The sequence below is a fragment of the Jatropha curcas genome, chromosome 2 (assembly GCF_041381405.1).
Source record: "Jatropha curcas cultivar XTBG-Jc1 chromosome 2, XTBG_Jcur_1.0, whole genome shotgun sequence".
Classification (NCBI taxonomy): domain Eukaryota; kingdom Viridiplantae; phylum Streptophyta; class Magnoliopsida; order Malpighiales; family Euphorbiaceae; genus Jatropha; species Jatropha curcas.
Genome location: NC_143152.1, coordinates 3,815,367 through 3,836,066, shown reverse-complemented (window position 1 = coordinate 3,836,066; position 20,700 = coordinate 3,815,367). Strand labels below are relative to the sequence as shown.

The window sequence follows — 20,700 nt, the reverse complement described above, 5'->3', positions numbered from 1 at the left end:
GCTCAAGGGAAAGATTGATTGTAACTTGTACCGGATTGTGTATCGGATTTGGAGTACTATAGCATATAATATAATTTATTATTTCATCTAATAAATTTAGATTTAAAATAGAAAATTAATTTGTCCAATCAAAATTAAATTATAAATTAATTATAGAAAATAATTATAACCAATCAAATTAAAATTTTTTAAAAATAATAATTAAATAATATTATATCCTTACCATATTTAATATATTTTATATAGTATAATATAACCAATCAAAATTAAATTACCTTTATTTTCTCGATCAATAAAACTGACATCCTTATATCATTTACATATTTAATATATATCCTATTTAGTATATAATATAAATTGTTAGTTTAACCAATAGAATTCGAGTTTAAATAGGAAATTAATATAATCAATTAAACAAATTATCTTTATTTTCTCAACCTATAAAATTAAAGTCACTAAATATATTATATTTTCATCATATTTAATATATACATTATATAATATATAATAAGATTAATTTTTTGATATAAGTAGATTTATTCTTTAAATAATTCTTATTTAATATTCTAATAATAGTTCAGGGGGTTATAATTCAATTTTAGAGTGCAATTGCACTCTAAAAATAAATTAGGCTTTAATTATAACTAGTTCGATAAGTTTAGAGTGCCAATGATATAAGAGTCGATTTAGAGCAAAATTGTAAACATTTGAAAAGTTTGAAGTGAAATTGAATGTTAGACATATTTAATATATACCTATGACTCAACTTTCAAACTTAATAAAAAAAAAAAAAAAAACAAAATAAATTAACATAGGAAAAACCATACTATGAAGCTTTTGAAATGAGATAATTTTGTGGCACCTCAACAGTTGATGAGTTTTAATGTGTACAACTTTTTTTTGGTAATGCATGGTTTTTTACAAAAGGGGAAAAAACAGAAAAAAAAAAAAAAAGAAAGAAAAGAAATGGCTTTCAACATTAAAAACTAAATTAAATGCTTGCATTTAAATATGAATCCTTTTGTAAGCAATTGGATTAAACATTTCATGTTCATGTTAGTATAAGAATATACAAAGAAGTGTTCAAAATTTTGACAATCTTATATATTTTTATTTTTTACTATGGCCCAAAAATAAAAAAGAAAAAAAAGCAAAGGCAAAGCAATGGTTTGATTACACATAAGCATCTGATGCTTATCTAAAGATCTAACTCTAAATCCAACTTTGATATATTAAATTTATAGGAATGAGCAAGTCAAATGCAATGAATTGCATTTGACCACTATTTTTATTGTAATTAGGGTAATCAGAACCACCAAGTTGTTTAAATATTCTTCCTTTAAACAGTTGTCAAACACTATTTTAAATAATATAAATATGTGTTTTTTTAAAAATTATTCAATAATATTATTTTCTCTCTCTTTCTTCTTTTTTTTTTTTTTAATTTTTAAATTGAAAGAAGATTAGTGCCAATGACTTTTTCATGAACAATTTATCAGACAATATAGCCACATATCTATTGCATGATAAATACAAAATTCTTAAGTGTCATTAAATTAATGATAAATATCAATAGTCCAATAATTTGTTTCCTTGTCAATAATTTTGATTTTTTATGTATAAAAATTATTTATCATTGATTAATAGCTTAATAGTGATGTGTTAATTAATATTATATAATCAAAATTTTCAAGAAAAATTATTAGACTTTTAGTTTATGAATTTTAAAACTCAACATATTATATATATATATATTCCGAATAGATTTATTTATGTGAACATGCATCTGCCATAAATGCGTTTTAATTTATAAATGAAAAAAAAATTCACTTCAATTGATTCTCAATTATTTTAATCATTTTCAATTTTAAGTTAAGAGTCAAACTAGTAAAATATTTTTATTTTTGGATGAATTAAGTATAACTTTTATTGAAAAATAAAATTATTTTTGTACATTAAAAATGTAAAATAAAAAATTGAAAATTGAAAGAAATTGCAGGACTAATATGAAATATATCATATTCCTATGTATTTATGTTTTTTTTTTTTTTTTTTTTTTGCAGGTTTAAAAATAGTCAATGTAAATAGAAGATAAAAATGTTCGGAAATTTTCAAAATACCTTATTTGATTTGGGTGAAAATATGAAGGACCAATCTAATCTTTACTCCGTTCCAAAAGGAAAGTGAATAGTATCAGTTTACACATTTATTAATTTTTACCTTTATTTTATTTTCTCCTTTTCCCAAATATATGATTAAGTTCAACGTAATTTTTCGGTAAGTAACTCTATTAGAACTTATAAATTTATAATTAATTAGTCATGTACCCGCGCGATGTGTGAATTGTATAATTCTCTGTTTTTAATTAAATTAAATATAATTTTCAAAAAAATTATTTTAATTTATATTTGCATTGCTTTAATTTAAATAATTTGTTTATATACTTTTGATTAAATGATTGAAGGTAAGATTATAGATTCTTTTTTAAATTCTTAAATATTGAACTAAAAATATTAATTGGCACAGTTAATTATTGTAAGCAAATTATTGTTGTTCAATTGTTATATTTAGTTAATTATTTGTTCTCTTTGAAATTTTCATATAATCAAATTAAACGAAGTATATGAATATTTAATTTTAATGAAATAAATTTTAGTGAATTGAAATTTATACTTTAATTATATTTGTTAATCTAATTATATTATGTAATTAATTTTTATTTATTATGACTATTATCATTCCATTATTTTTTTTAAAAAATAAAAACTATTTAATAAAAAAATTTATATTTATTATATATTAAGTATAATGAAATCTTATTAGTTTAGATTGTAACTCCATTCTTTAATAAAGGACATTTAATTTTTAATTAAATATAAAAAATATTAATTATAATAAAAATAATATAACATGTCATCGCTTAAGTGATATTTTAAAATGTTGCCATACAACATTTCGGCCTTATAATTTACATATATTTATATAGATAATATACTTTGACAAAATATTATTAAATAGTATAGTAAGTAACGGAAAAAATAAAGTTGTCAGGTGGCCGGATCATGGTCGGTACTAGATGTGATGGGTGTTCCGATCACGGGTCGGGTACCAGATCTGACGGGCAGCAAATAGCTAATCCCTACGGATAAGTCACATGTCTTATCGATCTTATCTATTTCAACCAATCAGATCTCAGATACCTCAAGGCATCCGACGGCCGTAAATTCATTAATCATAAGATCAGCGTCTTGTTGCTTTTTACTCAAAAGATAAGAGTTTCCCTTGAATTATTTTTTAAAAAAATGAAATATTAAATAAAGGTAACAATACCTGAAATTATTATATTTAGAATTCAGGTTTAAATACCCTCTCTAGCGAATGGGTGAATGGCATTTTGAAATTGCAAGCATCTCAGATGGGCAATTACGTCATAATAAATAAAAATACAAATTGGAGCATCCATTACCTTTGTCAAATTGGGTCCGACTGTAATTAAATCGCCAGCCTGTACTCCACCAGCACTTTTGTTACTTCCTCGTGACTCCGCCGGAAATCCATCTCCGCCGTTTGCAGCAGTCAGATCCAGATTGCTTCAACGTAATAAATGAAAGAAGAAGCGCCGTGACCGTCCTTTGGCTTGCCTCCTTATCAATATTGGCCTTAATTAACAATAATTTAAAGGAATAAAAAGACAGAAAATGGTCCACATTATAATTCACCTCAAAAGACGATTTTATCCTTTCACTCCTTCCCATTTACAATACCACTTACCTACTCTCTCTTTCATCTCAAAAAGAAATACAGCTTAGACTTTTCTCTCTCTAGAAGAACAATTTTTCCTGTCCAGATAGAAGAAAAGAAAAAAAAAAAGAAAACAAACAGGGGAAAAAAAAAAAAAAAAAAAAAACACCGCTCATCTCTTACATCATGGACCCACTCCCACCTCAACCACCGTTCCCTCCGCTCCCCACCGCCACAATAACCGCCGCAACTGTCCCTGTCTCCTTTCCTACCGACGCATCAACCTTAACAACAACAGCATCAATCTTAACTCCAGCTACTGCAATCACGGCTGAAGCAAACAACACCACCACCAACAACAACCACATAGCACATGCAGCAAACCCTACTCCGACGGCCACTCAGTCTTCCAACCATCCAACTTATACTGATGTGAGTGAAGTAAAAAAAGAAAATTCTTAATTAAAGGTCGAATTTTTCCTAGATTTGTCTAGTTTGTAATGTTTTTCTGTTAGATTTGCAGATGATCTATGCAGCGATTACAGCTTTAAAGGAACGAGACGGGTCAAGCAAAAGAGCAATTTCCAAGTACATAGAAAAAGCGTTTACGGGTCTTCCACCGACTCACCCAGCTTTGTTGACTCACCATCTGAAGCGGTTGAAGAGTACTGGTCTCCTCGTCATGGTTAAGAAATCTTACAAGCTTCCTGGCGCTAGATCTGATTCCACCAATGATAACAGCAACAATACTAGTGTTCCTACTCAATCTCAGCCTCCTCCTCATCCAGCCGTCTCTGCCTCTCCTCTGTCTGGGCCTAAACGGGGCCGTGGAAGGCCTCCTAAGCCCAAATCTAATTCTCAGCCACTTGGTTCTGTCCAGCCCAATCAGCAGCCCAATAGTAATGGTACTGTAAATGCTAATTCTAATACTAATAGTCAGCCTATTATGGTTCCTGTAGGGCTTTCTTTTACCACTCATTCCAATGTTGCCCCTACTACTAATTTTGTTCCTATTCCGACTACTACTAATCCGGCAAATGTGGCCGCATCGGCGCCACCTGCTGCAGCTCCAGCTGTTGCTCAACAGCAGCAGGTGGCGATGGCTAAGAGAGGACCGGGGCGTCCTAAGAAAGTGGTAGGACAAAGTGTTGGCGGTGGTGGGGCGCCAGTGGGGGTGATTGGAAAGCGGAGAGGAAGGCCGCCGAAGAGTATATCAATTGGAGCTAAGAAGAGTCCAGGAAGACCTAAGAAACCTAAGTCTGTGGCTGCTAATGGTGTTAAGAAAGGTCCTAAACGACTTCCTAAATCAGTTGTCGTTCCTTACGCTACGGGTACTGCTGCTGTTCTCAATGTACCAAGGCCTAGAGGCCGTCCAAAGAAGGGTGGGGTGTTAACCGCTCCTGCCGGGGGTGTGGTGGTTCCTGCAAGGCGGCCAGGCCGGCCGCCTAAAGTTGGTGGAATCGTTAACCCGAAGAAGAGGCCTGGAAGGCCTGCTGGACGACCTAGGAAGGAGGTTAGTGCTGATCTTTTCTTTCCTTTACAGTTAGACGTAAGCAAAATTTTTGCTTGATAGAGTTTTGTTTCCTTGTTAGTCTTAGATAGAGGCATTCATTTCCTAATAAGTAAGTAGTAATTGATATGAATAATTGAAAAATACCATATCTGTGTGTTTGTATTGGTAAGATGCATCTAAAAATTTGGCCTTTGAGGTTTACCTTTCACCTCTTATAATATGAGGTGGTCACTTGACCATTGCACAGTATTTGCCTGATAAAAACCTATGCAATAAATATTTGATTAACATAAACAACAATATGAATGGTAAAAACCTATGCAGTAAATTTAATGAATAGAATTGACTATAGAAATGGTTTCTACAAAGTGGGAAAAATTGGATCTTTATCTATTTTATTACAAGAAATCAAGTGGGTTGGTTCCTCTAGGTCACTATTATTTATAAATATTGTCCTTTTTTTCTGTGGGACATGAATCTAGATTATTTCTAGATAATTGTCTTTAATTTTTTATGTACTTAAGTTTCAATGGATATTTATTACTTAAAAAAAAATGAAAAAAACCAGACAATAACTAAGAATGTGATTTTCCATTATTTTGACTGATGAGGATTATCAATAATAAAAAAAATGCCAGAAAATCAGATGTATAATCCTAGAATTTGTAAACTCAAGGAAAGCAAATTGATTAAGATGGAGATAAAATTTAGTGTTGCATTATGAAATTTCCTCGCTGAAAGGAAATAAGTTCTTGTTTTTTGGTGATTCCTAGTCCGAATGGTAGTTATTAATCCTTTTCTAGTGATTATGTATCATTAGGTGTTGTTAAACTGCTAGTAACTGAATGGACTTATAAGTTTCAACTTTAACTATGTTGTTATATACTGTTGGTGTACTCATATTAAATTAATCCTTTTTTGTGCTTGCCATTTTGCAATTAAGAATGTAAAAGTGTCATGGGCATTATCGGAAGCTTCTCAACCACAAGCAGAAGCATATGGAGATCTTAAGAGGAAATTTGAATTTTTTGTAAGTCAATACTTTCATTTCATTTTGTAAAAGGTTGCATGGTGTGTTTTTTGGAAGACCCAGACTTATTTAAAAATTTAACTTGCAGCAATCAAAAGTGAAGCAAGCTGTTGGGGTGCTAAAGCCTCAGTTAACCAGCGAAACAGCAGCTGGTGCAGTTGCAGCAATCCAAGAGTTAGAAGGCCTTGCATCAATGGATATTAATACGCCATTGAGAGAGGAACCTCAAGCTCAACTGCCGCTTATCCAGAATTAGGAAAAATGCAAGAGGATCACCAATTTATTCGAGTGTTAAGGAGCTTCATTGTCAGGATCAAAAAATTGTAAGAAGTTATCTAACCATGATAGATGAGCGACAAACTGAGCGTCTGTAAAGAGAATCAAGTTCCGACTAATTGTTGTTGATGTGAAGAAGAGGATGTAGTTTAATATTTAAACAAATGTGGATGACCATGAATTCTGTTTTGTTGTACTGAATCCATAGTTTCATTACATTTTGAGTACATTCGTACCAAATTTGATTTGCTTGGACATGAGTAGTAACTCGTGCCTCCATTTGTTAAAGATTGGTCACTAGGCAGAAGGCTGTTGATGTAGTTGCAGAAAAAGCTAGCTGACCATAGTGCCCTCTGAAGAATTGAACTTAATATGCTTTTGGTAGAAGTTTATGATGCTAATGTTAGAACTGTGTTCTTTAGCATGGTGTGAGAAATTCCTTTCCTTTCTGACCATTTCGATATTTTAATTTTCTTTCCTTTTTAAGTAATACAAGCTTAAAACCTGAGAAATTTGTGCTGAATGAAATGGGTGTTTGTTTATAGTTTTAAACAGTGAACTATCTTAGTTCTGTTTTTGCCAGATTAAGTTGGTTGAATTTGATGGAAGTATGCCCATGTTAGGTGTACTTGGTTTTGTATTTGTTGTTACAATCTTAATTAATTGTTAAAATATCTGAATTAAGCATGTGTGATTTATCTCATGCAAGATGGGAAACCAATAATTATAGGTGTCCTTTGGTAGATCACATTTTGGCCATGAAAAATGGAGAGGAAGTGGAAGTGGAAGTGGTAGGTTACTAACACTTTATTGACTTCCTTCTACTTTTCGTACTAACCTCTAAGATTAGTTTGCATTTATTATTCTATGATTGCTTTCCTTTCGTAAGAAGACTATTTCTTCAATAATGATAATTGATGGGATTAAGAGGTTGATTAAATGTTAAAAAGTAGAATAATATTTGGTAAAATATATAAACGAGCTGAGCGGAGCTTTAATGACCTTGAGCTCGGCTCGACTCGATAACCATAAACGAACCAATCTCGACTTCAGAAGTCTGAATTTGAGATCAACTCGTTTAAAAATAGCTAAGCTCGAGCTCAGTTCGGCTCGATAACCATACTTTGAATTTCAACTCGAAATCTATTAAATCAAACTTACTCATTTTAATGCAGATTTTAATTGATTTTAACATATTAAACTAGCTCGTGAATTCGACTTGACTCAATAAAATTAGCTTTTGAGCTAACTTCATTGCTTGGCTTCATAAACTTATCGAACGAACTTTTATTGAGTCGAGTTTTGAGCTGTTCATTAATGAGTTGTCTAATTTACTGCTCTAGTATTTGATTTGGTTTATAAGTCAAAAGTTTTATAGAGGAGACGACCTCTCACTCTATCTCACAAATAAAGTGAGATTTCTCCATAATTTCACTGAAAGTGTAATTGTTCATGACTAAAAATTAAAAAAATAAAAAAAGGGCCCTTCAGTAGACTGCAAATCACAATGGGTATTGGGCTTCATGCCCCAGTTAGGATTTGAAGGGCCAGTTTGAAACTGACTCCTCCATAAAAGCTGCTTCACATGTAACAGAAATTCAGACCAATTCTTGTTCTGTTCCCCAGTCGTGTTGTTCGTAGAATTTTAAATTTCTAATGAGGGTTAGGTGTCACTGTCCCAATAGTCGGTGGAAAATAATCAAGACTTTTCCACACTCGGAATATTTATTTATTTTTTACAAATCGGCATTAAACATCATACAGACTTAAATAAAATTTCATAATATCTCTTTTTTCGTAATATTTTTCAAATTTGACAAAATAGTTTGTTTTAAAATACTTCTCACATTTATAATTTTAAAGAATAATAAACATTTCTTTCTAAATTTATCCTCTTATGTATGACCAATAATTATTACTTCAATTTAAGGATTTTCTTAAAAAATAGTATTAAATTAAGGGTAATATAGTCATACTCAATAATTTATTGTAACTCAAACAATTTAATTATTTTTTTAAGAGACTTGTAATTCTAAATATGACAAGTATTATGGAACATAGGTAATACAATTTTTTTAAATACATTACTGTAAATTACAAATCTAATTAATGGACTCATTAAAAGACACTCCAACCTAATAAAGATAAAATAGAAGTTATATTCTTATCTTTTAAATTTCAAAGTTGAACACTCATGGGATAAATAGTGTCTTTTTTTTTTTTTTTTTTTTTCCGGTGTAAATCACCGGTATTCGGACTCTATTATTGAGGATTGTTTAATTCAGCTCGGGACTTAATCACAGTTAAGGCTCCTCACCCCTTCTTATAGATGCATTTAATGGGAATTAAACAGCGTGTCTTTAGTTTGGTCGGTGAAACATTGGTATATTGAAAGTAAGAAATATAGTTTGACTGTCAAATTACTCTAGTTTTAATCTAAATCTACAGAAAAAGGTTAAGTGAGAGGGTCTTGTAAGAAAGAGATAAAAGAGAGAAATTCATATTTTCAAATGTAATTACACTTGTTAATTTCATAAAGAGCATAGAGAGAGAAGAAAAGAAAGATTATTCTTTGCCTCACAAGTTTGTATCTCTATTTTAGGAAATAAAGAGCTCCTAATCTTTATGTTATTGTTATCTGAAAATATACTTAATCTGCTTTTATGAAACAAAATATATTGTTTTTATGAAATTTATTTGCATAGCATATCATCAGTTGGATGAAATAGCTGAATCAAAATCCCCAAAACCCTAACTTGAATGCTCCATAACTGGTTGGGTTTCATACATTTATACATGTCAGTCAAGGTTTTATAATATCTCTGTCAACATCTACTTTATACTATGATTTAGGTCAGTCTATTTTAGATAAAAATAAGATTATTTAGGAGTCAATTTCAATGTTTAAATCTAATTAGTGTTGCATCCTATTGAGTAATGACTTGAAAATGTTTTCCTTATGGTAATATTTTATTTTCTCCAAGTTTGAAATTTTCAAAATGTCAATTTAAAATTAAATCTACAGTGTTATCACATACTTTTTTACTCTAATAATAGCGTAAAATAGTTGATTTTTTTTCCCTCTAATATTAAAAAACAAAAGAAAAAAATTAAAGAGCGGTCGGATTAGTAAAAGTAAATTGCACTTTTCGTTAAATTTTTATCTACATGATTAAGAATTTAAAGTTCGAAATCACCATCGTTAAAAGAGCTTTATCTAAATACTATCTTCAGCATGAGTACGGAGTAAAGGCGGAAACTTTATTAGTTAAATGAAAACATTTAATAATTATTATGATGGTGAAGCCAAAGGCAAAAGAGATGTAGTGAGAAATAAAAGTACTAGAAAACTTCCATTTAATGTGGTTGACAGATGAAACAGAAATCCTAGAAAAGAGCTCCCTCCACCATATCAATATTTACTATATTTAGGAACTTTAATCGGAACAAAGTTAAAATTATGGACCCACATCAAAAATTCCAGTTGGGACTTTGTTGTTCATTTGTGTGTGACTCAAAAGGCCGATATTGCCCCACACCTCTCTCTCTCTCTCTCCCCCTCGAATTGAGGATCCACCCTCTTTGAACAAAGCCAAATTTGATGCTATAAATAGCAAACTCCTTTCCTCCACCATAACCACATCTTCCATCGTGGATAGATATAAATTTGAGAATAGGGTTCTAATTTTCTTCCTTTGATTTTACGAGGAATAGAGGAATTTGTACTAAATTTATCATTTCTTTAATATTGATTAAATTGTTTCTTATCAAATGTTCCAATACTAAATGGATTGAAATTTCCGTAACAATTCTTAACATCAAATTCTATCAATATAACGTACTATTATACGAGGAAAACCCATGAAAAAGGAATTTATTTTACGTAAATTATTTGAATAAAAAATAACAAATACTATTAAAATTATACAAAAATTAATTTTAATAATGCATAAATTAGTTTAAAAATGTTTATGATCATAAGTATAAAAGAATAAAATCTTTTTTTTTTATATTGTACCCAATGGCAAAAAGAAATTGAGCCAAGAGTAACCATAACTCCCTAACGAAGCTATGATGAGCCAAACTATTTGTGAGCTACACGAAACTCGATTGAAAAAAAAAAAAAAAAAAACTCAGATGGGTTCCTTCGTTAGCCTCAAAAATTTCTTTTGAGTACTTGTAAAATTATGCCGCTAATTAATTAATTTTTTTAATGTAGTCCAAAATTTTTTGTATTTATGCTCTACTTATAATCATGAACTACTGGTAATACTTTGCTTCATAAATTGGTTTCTAACACTGCCATAGATTGTGCAAGTGGTTCAAATCCATCAAGCCTAAAAAATAAAGAAAAAAAAAGGAAAATAATAAATTTTGATCTTTAAAGATGGTTGGCCAAACCCTTTATCCTATTTGGGCTCAGAAAGACGTGCATTGCATTCCGTACAATTCAAAAATAAATTTGGATGCGCCTAATAGCGAATTCATATGCATGAACACAACATCAATCAAAAGAGGAAATGTGTTACATGTAATTTTTTATTTACCCAAATTGCCCTTCACTTAACCTACAATACCACACATGTCCTATGTCATTGTCTCATTGTTAGAGGAAACTTTCCTCCCGCTTTGTTCAAAATGTCCTCAGTTTATTTTGTTGTTTGAAGGGTTCGGGGTTATTTTGGACTTTATACAAATGATAAAAAGCTGGTCGCAAATAGTAGAAAACATGGCAGAGAAAACTAGATTTGTCCACTCAATAGGAGGTTAACTATCCATGCCAAGACTGAAAAATTCGTAAATGAGTAAAAGTTTTCATTTATAGTTTAGGGATTTTCATCATCTGAGTATGGATTAAGATGTTAAAGAGATTGCTTTCAGTAGCAGATGTGTTATTTAAGTTGATCTTTCAAACCTTAGCTAATCTATATATGAAAAATATATATAAATCTCAGCGAATAAGATATAAAATAGATCTATTTCATCACAAATGAGTCAATCTTATATACAAAGAGCAACTAAAATGGTAAGACCCTTTAGTTTTTCAGGCAATCTCTATAGAGAGGGACACCATAAATCTTGAAACGAGATCAATTTCGTGGAGATATACAATATGTATATATAAGTCAACCTTTTTTGAAGGGTATATAATTAATTCAACCTTTGTAGTTATTACATCATAATGTTTTATATCTTGCTTTAGATCCATCAAGCAGTTTAGCATAGATAACGAAATTTTCCTTATTTGGTGGTGAAGTGATGCTCTCCTAACATGATGCTACTGCACTGTGTAGCTATCTTTCTTCTTGCATGGTTTTTTAATGGAAAATCTAATTAATTGTATCTAGGACAATTGGAGTCTATAGGTATTGGATTAATAATTAGTAATCAAGGCCAAGAAGGTTTTGGTTGACGTAGTATATATGTTAACTCAATAGCTGTGAGGGTGGTAATAAAAGTTTGATCTTCAGGAAGTATATTTTGCTGAAACGGTAAAAACCTTTTACTTTCTACTGCTCGAATAGATCACACCTCCTGATTATACTAAAAAATACTCTCTTTGTTCCAAAATATAAATCGTTTTTGGTTTGTTATTTTGTCCTAAAATATAAGTTGTTTTGTATATTTCAAGAAGTAATAAATGACGTTTTTCCCACGTTGCCCTTATTTACACTAAATACAATAAATACTTCACAACCAACTATTGGTTTTGAAATAAAAGATAAGTTAGTCAAATTACCCTGAGTTTGTTATAATCTAGAAGAATTAATTGGTTCTTTAATCTCTGTGCAAAAACCTTAAACGACTTATATTTTGGAACAGAGGAAGTATTTTTTTAATAATAAATATATGGAATTAATGTTAATAGATATAATATTTGTTGTAACAGAGAAAAAAAAAAGATGAATTGGGGAACCTTTTATGAAAATTATGAAAATAATAAAAACTATTACTCTCGAACATACACAGTTCATTGCAATTGAAAATGATTTTTTTTCCCACAAATTACACATACTATTGTCTCTATACTTTTTATAATTTTTGTATAATAAAAATGCAGTTGTATAAATATTATTATTGCATTACATGTATAGTTTCATAACTAACATTTATAACCAACTCATTTGTTGATTATACATGATTAGAGATTCATATTCTGGAGTCGCCGTTGTTGAGAGACATAATCTGGAGTCTCCATTGTTCAGAGAATTTTTACCTGAATGTTATAATTAATTCTAAGGTAAAAACATGCAAGCAAACTGAAAGAATAAAAGGAAAAAAAAAAAAAAAAAAGGAAGTCATATAATTATAGAGTGACAGGTGCAATGGGGGTTAACAAAACCTATAATCTATAGTGTCTCCCTACCAAAACCTAATAAAAATAGAGAGCTATCAGACGGCCAAAATTAGGTGAACACTTAGAAGGCAGGTGTGCATATTCTCATATTGCAGTACATATAATTAATTAATTAATTAATTTGGTCGTAGTTATGATCATCATGATATTGTACATACCAATAAAGAACATTCCTCTATTTAGTGCAACCAAGATTAGCCATACCATCTATATATATACACATATGATTACTTTACACATATTTTAACATGCGTAAGGTAATCATATACTCTCTCTCTCTCTGAACTGTTAGATTTTCCTTTGACTTATATTATAAAATTGCAAAAATTGATAGAAGGACAATATAGTATAACGGACTCAAAAATGATATGGCAATATATTTTTAAAACGACAAGGGTGAAGTAATTTTTTCTACAAATTATAGGGTTATGATTATAATTTTCTCTAATTTATATTTGATTAAGAGTAAAAAATTAATTTTAATAGAATCCAACATGATATCTAATTAATTAATTAATTAAGAAAGTGGCAGCCCTTACTAGAATATTAACCCATCAAACATATGAGAATCTATTGGAAAATTTCGAGGAAGGCAATTCATTTGACTTATGTGCAGTTTTTTTATCAGAAAATAAAATTTTATTTATTCAGGAAAACTTAATATATCCGAGTTCTAACTTGTATGCAGTTCACAACGCTTCATGTTACAATAGCATATGTTCTCTAATGTAAGTCTTCACATTATACTATTAATTACAACAATTTGCATGCCTGCAAGTTACATTGTCTGATTAACAACTATTGTCTGGAATTTTTAATTCAAGCTAATAGACATCTTAATATATATAATTAAGGATGTGCTTAGTTGACCAAATGTTCATTTTCCAAAGTCAACCAATAAGATAATGGTAACAGGTTCATATATATATAGAGGGATGGTATAGTTTGAGTCAAGGAGTATAAAAATTTACAATGAAAGTAGTATACATTGAATCTAATCATTTTTGTTCAATCAATTATTATGATTAATTATAAGCAGAGGCTCTCAGAACTGTATCACTCGATGACATTTAAAAAATAAGAAGTACAAAAGTTCTATTGTTGTATGTATCATCTCATTTCCAGACATTACCATCAAATTTTGAGGATATAAATTATGGTCCTTGAGTACTATGTTGGTGACCTAATTTTGTACTGCCACAATATACACAACACCAAAAATGTAGAAACCACTAAGCTAATACTGCAAAAAAGAATAGCAATATACTATATGATGTCAGAGGTGGGAGTTGAACTTACTGTGTGTAAATTAAATTAAATTAAAATACAATCAACAATTAATTTATAACAAGTAATTTTAACATGGATGCAACTTTCCTACTTCAGCCAGTATGTCATAATATAAATTTTTCAACATGTTCATCTGGTATTAGTCGCACTGGTAGGTTTAACTATCTATACATATACATATAATCTCGAAGGTAAACTCTATATTTGGATTAAATATGTCAAATGTAGATCTATTTCGATTTTCCTTAATTATTTTCACACTCTTTTTATAGGAAAATAATTATTTTCTCTAATTATTCTCATTTTAATATTTGTGATTATTTCTACCTTACAAAAAGATTTCTCTTTTTCAAAATGTCGAATAAAAAAATAAGATCATGTTTGGTATGATGTAATCAACCATGTAATGGAACGAGGATTACATTACATGACTGATTATATTATTTGGATAGACTTTTTTTTGAATAATGTAATGTAATTGAGATTACATATGTAATTTTCATTACTTAATTTGATGTAATATTCATTACATCAAGTACATGAAATACCAATTACATCAAGTTATCTCAATAAAAATTTGATCATTCAAAACTATTTAACACTACCAATTTAACACTACAACCACCATCACTGCTCCACCACCACTACCTTAACCACTCTATCACCACCATAGCGCCATCACTACCACCACCGCTTAACAACTACTCCACCGCCCCTACCACCATCTCCACCACGACTGCTTAACCACCACCTCAACCACCACCACTGTGCCACAACTACTACCACCTCAACCACCACCACAATCACCACTCTACCACCACCACTTAAATCACTCTACTACGGCCACCACAACCACCACTCTACCACTACCACCACCACCACCATATAATAAAAATTATATTTTGGTTTTTAATATGCAATACATAATAAAAATTATAATTTATTATTTTATTTTGTTGTACGAATGGGAAGAATAAAATGAAAATTCACTAAAAAGATCAAAATATCCATAATTTTATATTGTAATTTAATTTATTCAATGAAAATATATGAAAAAAAAAAGTTAATTTCTAATGAGTTAATTGACTTTTATTTTCTAATCTTACATTAGGGGTGAGCATCCGGTTCGGTCAATTCAGTTAATTCGATTAATTAGGTTAATTCGGCCAATTTGGTTCGGTAAATAAATATTCGGTTAAAAGTTCGATTGAAGAAAATTAAAATTTCGGTGACCGGTTAAAAATTAATTTAACCGAAGTCGTTTTGATTAAGTAGATAATAAAATTAAAATTAAAAATATTTCAGTTTTCATTTTGATTAAGTAGTAATTAATAACTTCAGTTAATTTTTATTTCGGTTAATTATAAATTTCAGTTAAATTTGGTCGGTTAATTAAATTTTTATTTTTTTTAGCTTCGGTTCGGTTAAAAATAAAAATTAATGTAGCCAAAACGGTTTGGGTAAGTTTGGTTAAAAAATTAATTCGGTTAAATTTAGTTAAGTAAAAAGAATTTGATTAATTTATTTCGGTTAAAAATTTTACTCAAATTGACCGAATTGGCTGAATGATCATCTCTAAATTACATTTTTTTGGGCTTACCTTCTTTTAATTTTTTAGTTCAAATAAATTTATAAATCTAAATGATCTTTAATAGTTTAATATAATAAATAGTTTTTAGTTAATATATTTGTTTTATATTAATAATAATGTGGTGGTGGTGGTGGGGTGGAGTGGTGTTTGAGGTGGTGTGATTGGTGGTTGTGATAGTGGTGGTGGTAATGATGGAGTGGTGATGGTGGTGGTGATAGTGATGGAGTGGTGATGGTGGTGGTGATAGTGATGGAGTGGTGATGGTGGTGTAGTGGCGGCTGTAGTGTGATTGGTGGTGGTAATGTTTAATTGCATTACATTATATATTTACAAACATACATAAGAATAGAATGGTGATTACATTCCATAAATTTTATCAATTATATTATCAAAAAATAGTAATGAAATTTTAATTACGTTCCATTCCACTATATTTTTCATTGCATTACATATTTGATTACGTTATGTTGCATTACATCCAACTAAACATAACCTGAGAGTCAATCCCACGCGTTGATATGCTTCATCTTTTGGTGCAGAATTTCAAGTTTGATATATATGTTTTTTTGAACTGAAATTAAAATTTTTTTCCTCCACGCTTTTGGCATGAATTGTCATTTTCATGTTGGAAATATCTACCTTTACCCATTCACAAAGAGTTGGTGGAAATATATTCTTGGATTGTATTATTTTTTTTTTATCAGCAATATATAATCTTGAATTTCTTATAATTATCAAAGAAGTAATTTTATTTTTGATTGAATTGGGTATAAAGAGGTTAATTAATCACCTTATTATAATATTAAATAATAAAATTTCAAATTAAATATTTAAACAGGAGGAATTGAACTTATTATTTGGAATGTGAAGTTTCTTTTAGGTACTTATAGTTACAAGCACATTCTGGATTCATAGCTTATACCATAAAGATTAAGCTTTACTTTTGGTCATTTTTTTTTTTTGAAAATTTGGTAATTTATTAAAAATAAATACAATTTGAATACATTATAATATTCTAAAAGATTAAGAAATATAAATATAGAAAATTGAGATGTTCTGTTTGTACATGATCTTGATAGAAAATGTTAATTTTCCAAGTAAAAACTGATCTATTTTCAAATATAAGAAAGCATTTTTCTATATATAATTAACTATAATTGATTTGAAATATAAAAAAAATGGTTGGGAAAACCCTATCTAGCTACACTTTTTTTTTTTTTTTTTGAGAAAATTAACAACACTAGCTACTTTGAATAGATACACCTAACCCAAATATTTTTTTTAAACTCCGAATTTTATTTATATATTATAGTTTGATTGTCTTTCTCAACAGGGAAGGGTTGAAGTGGGAATTAGAAAGAATAAAAAATTCTAAATAACTGTATATAATATTAGAACTTTGTATCTTTCTTTCCTATTTGTTTATTAATGATTTAAACAGAAAAACTTCTTTGATAATGACAGTTTTAATTAAAGAATTAATATCCATAACCAACAAATATTTATTTAAGTAGGAAATGTGTACTGACTTAGGAGAGTAATATTAATTTCACAATACAATAAAATGAAATGTTCAAACCAACAATAATTATGCATAATTAATTTAATTGAACTTGTAATTATCATTTGTCAAGCAATAATTTCAATTATTTTTAACATTACCATTAATTATTTTTGTAATATTATTTTAAAGATATTGGTGTAGAAAAGTGAAGGTAGAAAGAGAAATTAATAAGCATGTGTTAGGTGAATAACATTTATATAGTACTTGACATTAGCAAATGATTTTACATTTTTTTATAATCACGAGGTTTAATTCTCTCGGATCGTAGAGTATAAAAGTTTTTTACCCTCTTAATAAAGTGACTTATGGAAGATCGAAATTGTCGCACATGATATGTTAATTAAAAAATGTTGTCACTGCTTACTTTCCCAGTGATTTGCTAGAAAAATTCAATGAAATCTACCCACAAACCGACCTTCATATGTCCTTGGTGTATGGCATTATAAAAATTGTAGACATTGATTTTTCTTATATTTGCTATTTATTATTAATTTATTTGTTTTAGTGCTTGTTTGACATTACAATTGAGTTTGCTTTTAGTAATATCTGAGGTTTAATTAGTTTAATTTTCTTCAAAAATAATTTTCAATAATCGAAATTCATTTTTAAAAATTAAATAAAATCTTAAACAACCTTAAATCCAATCAAATTTTATTTGTGTTTATGAAGCTTACATTTAGCAAATTATAATTACAACGTATTGTAATTTATTTTTTATAATTTTTTAATCTATTTAATTAATATGTAAATTTTGAAGTAGATTTAAATTTTTAATATGGTACCAAAGCAATATTACCTACATAAGAAAGACTTCCTTATAAACAACCTCCAACCTAGGATTTCAAATAAATGTGAATTGTTTCTGTATTAAAAAATATTGAGAAAATAAATTTTATCGATCTAATTTTTTTTTTTATGTATAACTTTTGTAGCTTCTTTAAGCACAAGAAAGTAGATGGTCTTTTTTTTTCCAAAGGCTCTCACATTTTTTACCTTCAAAATGTAATAATTATACATACATTGGGGTGAGTATTTCATGAGCATGATGAGCATTTCATGATGTTCAAATATATAGTAAAAGACACTTGAAGTAATCAAAGAAGCAGCCTTCCACGCCATTTGGTCTATATGTATATATATATTTCCTCAATTAATTAATGTAATTAAAGAAGAATAATATAAGCCCTTAGGCTATTGTTTTTTAATAGAATGTTCCATAATACAAGACAATATCATTAATTAAGTCTGATGTTACATTTTTCTTTAAATATTTTCGATTTAATTACTAAAGAAAAATATTGATTTCTCTTAAGGTTCTTTTTGTTTTTAGAAAATATTTGTTTATAAATTATTTTTCAGATGTTATGGGGTGCTTGGGAACACGAGTAATACATGTTCGCAAATCAGCAAGCACATCATCGTGCCACTTTAGTAAAAAAAAAAAAAAAAAAGCTTGAACTATCTCTATTTTTGTAATTTTAGTCAATTATTTTTTAATTTTAAGAATGTCATATGAGTTATTTCACAGTACTTGCATATATATATTTAGTATATAATTAATTATAGTTTAATTATATAAAATTTAGATTTTCTTTAATGATTCTTCAAATTACAGTCTATTTCATATAAAATTTATTGTTTAAATTTAATTATTTAACTATTCATTTAATTAATAATTAACATATTATACAAAAGTGGGAATCTAATTTCAAAATACTAAAATAACATTATAACACAAAGACATTATATATTTTTCATTTAAGTTAATTAAAATTTGAAAATTAAGAAATAAATTATTGTAACCCAAAATAATTTATTCTAAAATGAGTAATTTTTATAATCTAAAAAAAAAAAAAGTTCATGTGACATCAGTTGTCAAAATTAAAAAAATTAGCTAAAATTATAAAAATACTAACGTTTAGGCTTTTTTTTTTTTTTAGCATTTAGCCTTTGCAAAATACTTTAATTTTCAAAATTTAGGTTGTTATCAATGGTCAATTTCTTCTTGTTGAAGTATAATTATATTTTCACTCCTATAATAAAAAAATCTTAATAAATTTAAAATGTCTCGCTCTCAACTCAACTATAGATTAAAATATAGAAAATTGATATCCAAGTGTTAGATTAGGAGTGACGGAAGTTGTCACTCTTGTACATTTCCAATTGATAAATTATCATTATCCTTCCTAATTATGTATTAATTATTTCTTATCATCTTCAAATGATTATTTATATAATAATTAATAGGCGGTTGAATTGATATGAATAAATTATATTTTTAAGACAAACTTTATTTATGAGGTTCAAATTTAAAATCGAAAATTATCAATATTAGTAGAATTTATCAAAATACCACACTGGACCAAATATGAAAATATTCATACAAATTCAAAAAATAATTATTTAAATAAACATTTATACTTGGATTTAAATATTATATGACACATTATTAATTAATTAATAATTACAATTATAAGAATACGTTTTTGTATCATTTTCTTTGCAGTTAGCAGACAATCTGAGTGGTTGGAAAAACAGAGAGTAAAAAATCGCGGGAACGGTGGGGTCGGTTCCTATGGGACCCACTCATCTATCTCTGACAAAACTTCTTTTCTTTTTTTTTTTTTTTGTTTTACCTTCAATTCATTTTTATCATTTCTTGATCTGATGGGTCCCACCCTCCCAACGTTTTTCCCCTTTGTATTAGAAGTGGGAACACTAACGTTACACGTCTTTCATAGTCAACGGTCCTGTCTGCATTGCCTTATTGACAGCTGCCTACTGTAATACTGTGCTAGTTTTTCTAAGAAAAATACATTATTATGTGCATTGACCATTCTGCCCCTCGCTATTGCAACGGCATGTTGAAGAAGGCATGCCCACCGAAGAACCGAACTGGACCGGCGTGTCATTTTTATGATCTATAACCAGATTGAAACTATCAGTTCAAATAATTAAATTAGAACCGATAATTCAAGAGCTGATTTAAATTCAAAGGGAAGCCAAAAATGCACATGTATTGGTTGGAAATTGGTGGTTCAAATTGAAATTAATGTTGAGGATCACACATTAACTAAATATCAAATACATAAATGACAAAAATAACATATAAAGGCAATAAGTTAACTAGTTAATTAGTTAGTCGTAGCATTTTAGTATCGATTGGCGAGCCAAGTAAACTTACATCATATTTTCATTTCATATGGTTTAACCTCTTACTCCATTCACTTTTACCTTTCAACTCTTAATATGACATCATAATGGATTTGCCCTGATCTAATTATTCTCCAGTTCACCTCAAAAAGTCCAGTTCAATTTTAGAGGGAGAATTTCAAGT

General features: G+C 28.9%; 1 protein-coding gene across 1 annotated transcript; it reads left to right on the top strand.

Annotated features, from left to right (window-relative positions):
• The first annotated feature begins 3,787 nt into the window (after positions 1-3,787).
• LOC105646491 (uncharacterized) lies at positions 3,788-6,815 on the top strand. The gene is made up of 4 exons (XM_012232346.4): positions 3,788-4,173; positions 4,265-5,254; positions 6,198-6,284; positions 6,373-6,815. Exons 1-4 carry the CDS (start codon positions 3,928-3,930, stop codon positions 6,538-6,540), a joined length of 1,491 nt encoding a protein of 496 aa, XP_012087736.1. The 5' UTR covers positions 3,788-3,927; the 3' UTR covers positions 6,541-6,815.
• Positions 6,816-20,700: the final 13,885 nt, after the last annotated feature.